Here is a 10,578-nt window from a genome sequence, read left to right on the forward strand (position 1 = left end):
CCTGAGCAGTTGTCCAGGTGACGTACCTATAGCTGTGTGCATTCCAGAGCCCTCAGAGTACATAAGAGGCCAGCCAGCCCTGCTGGCTCTCCTCATGTTACCTAGTGACATTAAAGCCAAAGGCCTGTGTCTGCTTCAGGAGCTCTACGGACAGAAGGAGCCCCCACAGATGTGGGCTTGCCCTGGACTCCCCAGTGCATGCCTTGAGCCAGCATGTCTACCACACTGGGCCTCTGCTTCCTCCTCCTCCTGCTGGCCAGACCACCTGAGGTGATGTCAGAGGAGCTGTCTGGAGCCTCTGAGATGGACCCAAATGCAGAGGCCCCATTGGCAGGCACAGCAGAATTCTAGGGACATTCTGGAAAGAAACTGTTATCTAGGACAGAGGGAGCTAGTCAGATGAGCTGGACCTGGAACAAAACACTAGTATACAGGGAAAAAAGGGTTTCAGAGGGATGTGACCTCCCACTCCCACCTTAGAAGCCCAGCTCACATGGCTACTCCTAAGTTGGGCTTAGATACCTGGAGCCTACAGCAAGAATTGACTCGAATTTATTTCTCTCAATTTTGGCAGAATTCTGGAAGAGGTACGAGCCACAAAACTTAGTGACTGTGTTTGTTAACTGAAGGGGAGAGGGAGTGTTCTTCTCCTCCTCCAGTGAACAGTGCCATATATGTTCCTGGCTGAGCTGAGTGCCCCATACAAATAGGACAGGAGAGACAGAGACCAAGGGACACAGCACCTGCCTAGGAGAGCATAAGCTCTGTCTGGTTCATCTAGTTCATGCTATAGCTCTGATTCTTCCTGTTACTGTGGCTGTGGCTTTGACCTTGAAGAAACTTTCAGGACAAAAGCTAACGCAGCAGAGAAAATTTGGGCTTGGTGTCACAACTGGGCTCCAGCATGCCCTGGCTAGTGGCTCTGAGCAAAATGTGAGGTGTCCATCTCCTCCTCATTTGTGAAAGTTGGGATATAAATGTCTATTACTATGTGGTTGCTGTTTGAACCACTCACTTGGTAAGTTCCAGACACAGCCTGGTGCTTGGGGTGACACAGGTTGCAGCCAAGAGGGAGGCCCCCCCAAAAAGGATTTGGAGAGGGGTCCAGAACTCAAGGTGTCTAGGAAATATTGGAGAGACATATAAAATGTTGTCACCCCTTCCCCTACATGTGTGAGTTGGGGGAAGGGACACATGGAATAGAAACATGCAGGGCTGTTTTGTACAGCCACAGCCTTGCAGCTAATCCATGGCATGGTCATTTAACATATCTATAGCCTTTGGCAGGTCACTTAGATATGTTAAATGGCTGTGTCCATGCTTGGAGCCAGGGGGATGGAAGTCACTCCCTGCCCCAAGATGTAACTGGGGGGCAGGTCCCCCGAGTTACAGTGCCTGCATGGGAGCTTGGAGAAGATTGGCTCCAGGACATGGAGACACACCTGCCCAGGCCCACAATGGCAGCCCAATAAACTTGGAATAATACAGGAATGCTGGCAGGTATAACTGGTTGTAGTAGGAGTTAGAAATGGGGTTATAGAGGAAGGTTGGCATGGGGATTTAAACCCAGACATGATAGCCATGTAAGGGAGAGCCACGTGCTTTTGGCAGAGTGCAGACCCCCTCTTGGCTTTTCCAAGAAGGGAGAGAGCCGTGCACTTTTAGCCAGAGTGAGGACCCGCTCTCAGCTTTGGTGAAGAAAAGAGAGAACCATGAGGCTTAGCCAGAGCAGGGACTCCCACAGCCATGTAAGAAGAAAAAGAAAGTGCCACAAGACTTTGCCAGAGTGAGCACCCCCTCTTGGCTCTGGTGGAGGAAGGGAGAACCATGAGGTTTGGCCAAAGTGAGGACCCCTGCAGCTTTGGTAGAAGAGGCCCACGTGGCTCCCTTTGGCTGCATGGCCTGGGAAGCAGGAGAGACTTTGCCTTGAAAAATGGGTACAAAGAACTCTTGCTGATAGAGTATGAGAAGGTGCCACATGGCTTTGAATTAATTAGAGATCCTGCCTGGATGACGACACAGCTGATGGTGCCAGTGGCCTGGAAACACAGAGGTATGCTCTTTTCCTGAGTTATGGTACCCTGAATTAGGGCAGGGAGAGAAGGGAGTGCTGTGTGTGTCTATGGGTATCTTAAAAGACTTTGATATTGTAAAGAAGACAATGGGTCACTACTTTAAGTCTGTATAGCCTTAAATAAACATTCCCTTTCCTTTTCACAAATCTCCGGCATTGAGAGAGGTCTTTCTGATTGGCGGCAGACAATCAAGCCCAGTAGGTGGTCCGGATGGTATTAGTATACCGTCCTTGTGGGGGGTGTGGGCTATGCTTGTTCTGTAACAAGGGTGCCCTCGGCCTTCCTCTCTGTCTGTCCATGCAGTCTCTCCACTCTATTCCCATCTCACTGTCTTTCTGTGTCTGCCTGTTTCTTCTGCTCTCCATCCCTGAGCCTCTCTCTCCACTTGCTTCTGGCTCAAAGAGTAGGTCACATGGGCACAGGGAAGCCATAAATCTTGCCAACTAGTCACTTTGCTGCACTTCAGCTTTACACATGTGATAGTGATAATATTACTGCCCCAATATGACAAAAATGAACACTCTTCAGAAAAAATTACAAACACAGCAGTGAAAATGGGGTCCATTAGGCAGAGGGCCAATTGGCTGCATAAGTGTCCAGAGGGTGGCACTGTTGCCTCTGATATCTGTTTGGGGTGAACGAATGTGGGGGAAAGTGGGTGGAAGAATAGGGCAGTGAATTGAGAGCCAGAGCACATTGCTTGAGACACTTTTAGCATGTTCCTTCCAAGCACATTCGTCCACATCAGTTTGTCCTGAGCCACAGGCTGTTTCAGCCCTCCAGAAGTAAGAGACCAGAGGCTCTTCGGCCTTGTGCCCAGGGGACTTGGTGCCACAAGAGACTCAAGAGAAGAGGCTATCAGGTCTCTGTCACAGGTCAGTGACAACTGTGAGAGACATGCACTGTAGTACTCCCAGGAGCCGGAAAGATCGGAACCAGGGTGTCAGGAAAGGAACAGAGGGGTCCCAGAAAATAGACTTGGGCTGTGAAGCTAGGAGTGGGGTAGCTCAGGCAGTCACTTGAAGGTTGAGAGCAGGGAATATCCTCGAGGGAATTTAGCTGGAACTGGGCAGCTAAGCAGGGGCATAGTGAGGGCAAATGCTAGAATTGTGTGGGCCCCAGGATAGGGCCAGGTTTGTCTTTCACCAAGATCCAAGAGCTCTCCCCTTACATGTGGGGAGGCCAGGGATGGCATGGTGACTAACTCTCCATGTTTACTTGTAAATATCTACACTAACGCTCATACCTGCACCTGCATACCCACACCCATGGCCTTATACAGACATGTTCACTCCCTCCCACCATGTAGGCTGCCCTGTGGCAGCTCATCTCCATTCCCTCCCCCTCCCCCACCCATGGAGAGAAAAGCCTATGGGGGAGTGGGCAGGGCATGGGGCTGAGGAACCATCAGGCCCAAGTTTCACATGCACGAAAGGCCACAGATTAGACATTTGATTTTATTTCCAAGTAAAACTTTGATGCAGCCATAGAAATACACCATCAGAACTTAAAAGATATCCATCACCAATCTTTATGTTTGAGTAACTGTGTCTACCAGGAATTAGTATTTTCTGTAACTCCAGTAATTAAACAATGATGTTTTATCTCATTTCTATGTTAAAGGTGCTTGCTGGGTCTATGTAAACATTTAGCACAAATCCTTTTTTAATATTTTAAAAATATACTGGGAACTTCCACTGGTGGGAATAGGCCTTCTACAGGCTCTGCTCTGGCCAGTGGTCAGAAGGGCCATGGAGTGGAGTCCTCACCACTTCAAGACTCTTTCTCACTCCATCCCATTCCACACGTGCCTCAAGAGTCAGAGGGAAGAATGAAATTCAGAGGAAACAGAAATTTTGTCCTATCTTGGGGTCAGTAAGGGCTGACAAGGACCCAAGCCTGGGACAGGGCCTAGATGAACACTACTCAAGAAAGCCAGAGGTGCAGGCAGAGCTGGCTACAGCTAGTAAGGACCTGAATTCTCCTCAGACCCCTGCACCTGTGGAGCCCCTGTGTATGGAAGCCCACAGTGTGTTATCCTGGTAAGCTGGTTATGCTGAGTAAGTAACTGCAGAGATGCAGGTCATAGGCCACCCCAGTTCTCAGGGTAAACTGTGTCTGTCCCTCCCAAACCATTACATAGTTTGAGTCCACAGGCAGCCAGTGGCTCTCTCTGGACTGTTGCCCATATTAGCACTGTGGCAGAGGGTCAAAGTAGTTCCAGCATAGTGCATACTGGACTGTGGTCCTGCACTCTCTTCATCCTGAAGTTGGTTTGGGGGGTAGTTTTCCAGTGACTCTAGGGTGATCTTAGAAAGCATTTGGCCAAGGAATTAGCACAGTCACTGAGCAGCTGGAATATACCCTGGTTATAACAAGGCAGCCCAGTTATATTGGTGAGTACTGGCCAGTCTCATTCTGGTGCCATACACTCTCCACCTCCCAATATCTAACTGATCTTTAGCTACAAGATGACCTGATAAGCTGCAATGAGGCACTTGGAAAGGTCCTGGGATATGGAGACAGACAGACCTATGGAAACCTGTGAGATGGAATTAGGTGATTGACTGGTGCTACTTGACCTGAGTTTTGTGTTCTGCATATATAAATTGAGGGTCTTAATGGCCATCTCACTGGGTTGCAGGAATATGTCAAGTGATTGGTGTGGAACACATAGCCCATTTCTTTTCCCCACACTCCCTGAGCTTATTGGAATAAACTCCATCCCCTTCAATTCCTTTAATTTCTATAAATGTCTACACATCACTTATCTGTCTATAATCCTCTGCCTCACCTCTGATCAGTGTTCTACTGATTCTGGATTACCTTTTCCTTTGTCCCATCATCATCTCCATTTCCACTCCAATAACTCTTCCAGGTTTCCCTCCTCTCCAGATCCCCACCTCCCCTTGCCATCATCTTCCCCTGAAGTTAAGCCCAGTGATGTGCTTGGGGTGGGCCATGAAAGGGAGAGCAGGCATTTATCTTGAAGATGTGACAGCTCTTTTTTCATCTCCAGGTTGGCATGCAGATGGACTTAGTCCCTCTCATACCCAGGGGTATGCAGGACACCTCAATATGACTTCCCCAATCTGGCCTCCCCCACCCGCAGGTGGCACTACCTGCATCCACACTCTGCCACGCTCATCCCTTCATAGTGGTACTTGAGGGTGGGGACCCCCATGTCATCCTTATAGAGGATGGAGATAGGGCTGAGTTTGGTGGGCACACAGCAGGCCTTGCCCACCTTCATGGGGAACTTGAGATGCACCAATGTCTGCACAATGGCATGTTTTGTTGGGGTCACATCATCAGCCAGGGGGAAGAAGCAGCCACCTTTGCACTCATAGGCATCATACTCCTTGGGTGCAATGATCCAGGTGTCCCAGCCAATGTCCTCGAAGTTTACCCGCAGAGATGTCTTCTGACAATGGTTGTTGGTCCCAGCACTCCTCTTCCGTCTGGCTAAAGATGACCCCGTGGCCATGTGGCTTTCCACATCCTCCTCATCCTTGTTCTCACCTGTCTCTGCTGGGCCATTGTTGGACAACTTCTTCAGCATGCTCTCCTGCTCATGGCTGATCATCTCTTTGAGCTCCAGCCTGGTTTCTCTGGTCCCATTGCTCCGGTCATTGGAGAAGACAACAAAGAAGGGAAGGTTTTTGGAGCCTGGGGGAACACTGATGTCCAGCTTGTCACAGCCTTTTCTGCGACTCACTACAGTCACTTCAAGTTTATTTTTGCTCTTGGTGGAGTCTGCCCTGACCCACCGCTTTACAGCACTGGAGACCTCAAATTTCTCCCAGCCCTCATCCCAAATGTCCTGGGACACTAGGAAGGTCTTAGTTCCTGCAGAAGCATCCCATGTGTCTACATCATCCAGAACATCATAAATGACCATGTTTCCTTTCAGTTCATGAGAAGAGTCCTCGTGACTTTGGCAGGAGATGTAGAGTCGGAGCTCTGCCCCGGTAATTTGCTCATGCCTGGGAATGGAGATGTTGAAAAGCAAGATGTGTTTCTGGAATGGGAAGTCTTCTGTGGCCGACATAGAAACAGCATCTGAAATGTAAGTACACAGTGATGGGCATCTGCTGGGAAGGTCTGGTTTCATGATAGCAAAGCTGAGACTAATGGCTTAAATGAGAGGGTATCTGGGATGACATTGTCAGATCTCAATTTGGTTTCGCTTAAGCCTTTAATGTAGAAGGTTTGTGGAATATCTTATATTCCAAAGAAAAACAGATGCAGAAGATGACTTGCACTGGAGTGAACAGGTCCAGGTATTTATTGAGCACTTACCTCATGCCCAGCATTGCACTAGGGACTTTGCATACTATATTTCAGTTTACTCTTCTGACCCTGGGAGGATCTACTTATAATTTCACTCTTACAGGTGTAAAGACTGGGCTTAGGGTACTTAACTTCCAAAGCACAGCCCTGACTGGTGTGGCTCAGTGTTTTGGGAGTCATCCTGCAGACCAAAAGGTCACTGGTTCAATCCCAATCTGAACACATGCCTGGTCCTTGGTTGGGAGCATGTGAGAGGCAATTGATTGACATTTCTCTTGCACATTGATGTTTCTCTCCCTCTCTTTCTCCCTCCCTCTCTCTAAAAATAAATAAATAAAATATTCAAGAAATTCTAGAATAAAAATAGTCTGTGAATTTGCTCATTAAAAAAAAAATAAAACAGCAATAAAACTGTCATCTTCTGAGTGCTGATCTTGAGTGTGATTTTAAAGGAGAGATCCTGGGAGGGAAGGTGAAATTCTAACAGTAGGACAATATCAAACATATCAGCATGTAAATGGTGTAAAAATCATTTGTAATTGTAACTTCAGAGCGAAGTGAAAATGAATGATTTTTTAATGCTTAAGAAAAAACTATTAGCCTCAACTATTTTATCATGTCAGGCAAAAATGTATTTTAGCTACCCATTGTTTCAGCTTCCCACTTCTCCTGATGACACATGGCCATTAGCATGTCTGTATGAGGGGGGACCCAAAAGCCTGGAATTTACTTATAAAAAATGTGCATTCTTTCATGTTCAGACTTCAGTCACCTTCAAAGTACTCTCCATTTGATACATCTATCAAGACTTTTTTTCCACTGCTCAATAAAGTGTTTGAACTCATCCATTTTGATGTCTTCCAGTGCTTCTGCTATTTTTTGTTTCACCTCTTCCGTATTGGCAAAACATTTCCCTTTGAGAACTTTTTTCATCCAGGGGAAAAAAAAAAGTCACTCAGGGTCAGACTGGGTGAACACAGAGGATGTGGAATGGGGGTCACGCTGTTTTTAGTTAAAAATTGCTGAACACTCAGCACAGTGTGGGCAGGTGTACTCATAAACCACCTATCATGAAACAGGCAAACTCATTGAAACAGTCTTCAAAACAATTCACTGAAACTGAACATAGCCTCTCACAACAACACCAGCTGGTACACTGATACAGATAGGTTCCTAGAACACCCATCTAGTGGAGGAAGCCCACATTCTGGAAGATAATTCCAGGTTTTTCTGAGTCTCCCCTCATATCATACCATGGCTCAGTCACAGAGAGAGGAGAAAAATTGCATTTTGTGAGCACTTACTTTGTGAGCACTTATTATGTGCCAGCTGAAGGGAATCTGTGTGCTGTCATGAAAACCAGCAGGATTTGGTGTTTGGCAGACTAAAGTGCCAGTCCTAACTGTGCTTCTTCCTAGGCTTATGGCCTTGGAGAAGTCCTGAGTCTCTCTGTAGAATGGGGTTCATTTTTCTTTCCTCTCAGGATTGCTATGAGACCTCAAGATGGTACATGTAACTTACACAACATTGTTGCTGGTTCATACTAATGCTTAATAAATATTCCTGTGTCCTCTCCAGACTCTCCTCCCCACCAGTGCATGCCCTGCCCCCAAAGCTTTTCACACAGTTCTCTTTGGTCTTCTCACAGCTATTCCAGTTCCTGCTGAAGATGCTAAGATGCCTTGGCATATCTGAGTAATGAGACGTCATGAGCAGTGCATTAGTCACCTAATGTGCTCTTGTTCTGGCATGCCTTGATAATGGCTATGGGACTGCAGTCAGACATCTTGAAAATACACACCCTCCCTTCTGGAACCACATTCAAACTGTCTGTGAAGTCTGTGGATTCTGTGAAGGGTAGCATCCCTGGCCTCCACAGGGGTGCTAGCCACAGGCAGAGCTGAGATCCAGGGCATGGACAGTGCTGAAGCATATGGGAAGAAGCGTCATTGAGATGACTCTAAACGCTGGACTCCCAGACTGTGAGGTTTGATAATGAAGTCCAGCCAAAGAAGCCCTAAAGCAGAGGTTACAGACATGACCTATGGGCCTGGTGAGATGCTGGCAGATTGTATTTTAAGAAAATAATAAAGGCAGTGTTTTAAAAATCAGGCAAGTTCATATAAAATCTAGACTTCTTTTCTCCTTTTGAGGAACAAGAAAATCTGACACCATTGGGCATACACTGCGACACATGGTGCCCTTTAGAGAGGACATACACTCTGTGGGTCTGGTCCCCTCTGGCCCTGAGCAAGGCCTCTTAGGAGTTCAGGGGCTCCGGCTCTGTGCCACTCACTGACTGAGTCCAGGGAGACTGCAGCAGCAGGAAGTGCCTGAGCTATGCAGATAGCTGGGCCTGGTGCAGAATCTAGCTGCTTAACTAATTAACTACTAGGTACCTGGGCACATTCCCTCAGCATCTGTGAGTGGTGTTGTTCTGTTCATGTAATCATTTTACTTACACCATGTTAAGTAGTGAACATAAGCCATAAATCGGCATTTGCAATTTTCTAGTCCTCCTAAATCAGGGAAATTATCTTGTATTTAGAAAATAAGCAAGTAGTCCTTTGCCGTTTATTTCTCAGAGGAATTTATCTTAATTTTTGACACCTTTTCATGAGAGAGACATTCTCTCAAAGTTTAAAAATATGACAGTGATTAGAGGCTAAATCAGCTGCCCGTCTTGAAGGGGGGTCAGTGGGAAGGGGTCAGTAAGGAAAGAAAGGGAAGAGAGGGAGGAGAGGGAGCTGGCATCGCCACAGCTCCCACTGAGGTAAAAGCGGAACTGGGCCTGGGGAAGGAAAGTCTTCTGGAACATAGCTGTCCAATAGAACCCTCTGAAATGATAGAAATGTTCTATATCTGGCTATAGAGTAGCCATTAGTCGCACATGAGTTTCATACAAGTTGAAGCTAGTGAAACTAAAGAATTAAGTTACTGATTTTATTTCATTGTAAGTAATTTAAATTGAAAATTGAAGAGCCTCATGTGGCCGGTGGCTACCATAGTGGGCAGTGCAGCTCTGGACTATGGAGCCCCACTCTCCCCACCCCCAACCTCCCAACCCTCAGGCACCCTGCTGGAACCGACTCTACCTTCCACGGTGAAGCTGCGCACGATGTTTGATGCAGGGATGGACGACTTATCAGTGGTGTATCTGTTGTACAGGTCGATCATGTACTGTGGCGGCTCCGCTTGGGTTTTGTCCTGGGAAGGGACCCCACTCAAATTGAGGCTGCGCAGGAAATCCACCTTCATGTTCTCCAGAAACATCCTCAGGTCAAAGGTGCCTCCTGCCTGCTCACCTCCAGCCCCCTCTAGCAGTCGGTGGGTGTCCGCCCTGGTCAATGTCTGGACCCGGCTCTCCAGAGGCTTCCCCTGCCCAGAGCAGACCAGCAGAAATAGCACAGGCAGGGCCACCCACAGGGCCCTGTGGCACATCTTGGGACAGCACGCTCCCCCTGCACAGGAGACTGCCAGTGGTCACCTTGTGTTAGCGGATGTGGGGAGGATCCCAGGAGGAGCAGGCCTGCATTGTACTGCTGACCACTCTGCACCAAGCACCCTGGCCAGTTCCCAGGCTCCAATCCACCGTCCCAGAGTGTCTTCCACTTGTTCTTATCTGGCCCTCGATGCTGTGCTCCAACTTCTTATCTAAGGGAACTCTCCGTTAATGAAGACTCTATAAACATCTGACAAACACACAGGGCTTAGGGAAAGAGCACAGCCTGCTGCAAAGAACCCGAATTTCTCTGTGGGGTTATCACCCCTTAATTAGTATCTTTTCTCATTTCCTTGCCAGCTCTGTTCAAAAGAATCTCAAAACAGGGTGACATATGTTCCATCTTCAGGCCACAGAAACAAAGAATCCAGGAAACAAACAAGACCAAGAGTCTTCCAAATATAGAAGCAACACAGAACTCCCAGAATTCCCTGCAGATTTCAGGCTGGAGTGGGCGGTGGTGTGCGGACCGTATCAGGAGTCCTGTGGGCTCAGAATCTTCATGTGTGGCTCAAGCACTCCATGCCTGGGTTTCTCATCTGTCAAGCCAGATCCTGAGCACTAGAGATCACACGTGAATGGGGCACACATAACTCAGTGAGGTGATGAAGACTTTGAATTCAGATGAGATGAGGGTTCAAATCCCATTTCCCTCATTTATTCCCCACAGGTAGGACATGGAACAAGTCACTTCACAGTTTTTAGCCT

General features: G+C 47.6%; 1 protein-coding gene across 1 annotated transcript; it reads right to left on the minus strand.

Moving 5' to 3' along the window:
* Positions 1 to 3,529: 3,529 nt before the first annotated feature.
* GDF2 (growth differentiation factor 2) lies at positions 3,530 to 9,978 on the minus strand. Its single transcript, XM_037158459.2, has 2 exons — positions 9,464 to 9,978; positions 3,530 to 6,137 (listed from the first exon to the last, which is right to left on the minus strand). The coding sequence occupies exons 1-2, from the start codon at positions 9,807 to 9,809 to the stop codon at positions 5,194 to 5,196; spliced, it is 1,290 nt and encodes a 429-aa protein (XP_037014354.1). The 5' UTR covers positions 9,810 to 9,978; the 3' UTR covers positions 3,530 to 5,193.
* Between the last annotated feature and the right edge of the window lie 600 nt (positions 9,979 to 10,578).

This window comes from Artibeus jamaicensis, unplaced genomic scaffold (genome assembly GCF_021234435.1).
Source record: "Artibeus jamaicensis isolate MK-2021 breed Jamaican fruit bat unplaced genomic scaffold, CSHL_Jam_final contig_332, whole genome shotgun sequence".
Classification (NCBI taxonomy): domain Eukaryota; kingdom Metazoa; phylum Chordata; class Mammalia; order Chiroptera; family Phyllostomidae; genus Artibeus; species Artibeus jamaicensis.

Bases quoted from the DNA above. Each gene is read 5' to 3' on its own strand.
- GDF2 (XM_037158459.2), bottom strand. From the start codon at position 9,809: ATGTGCCACAGGGCCCTGTGGGTGGCCCTGCCTGTGCTATTTCTGCTG. The intron at 6,138-9,463 runs GTAGAGTCGGTT...CTTACATTTCAG, and splicing joins GCGCAGCTTCACCGTGGAAG to ATGCTGTTTCTATGTCGGCC.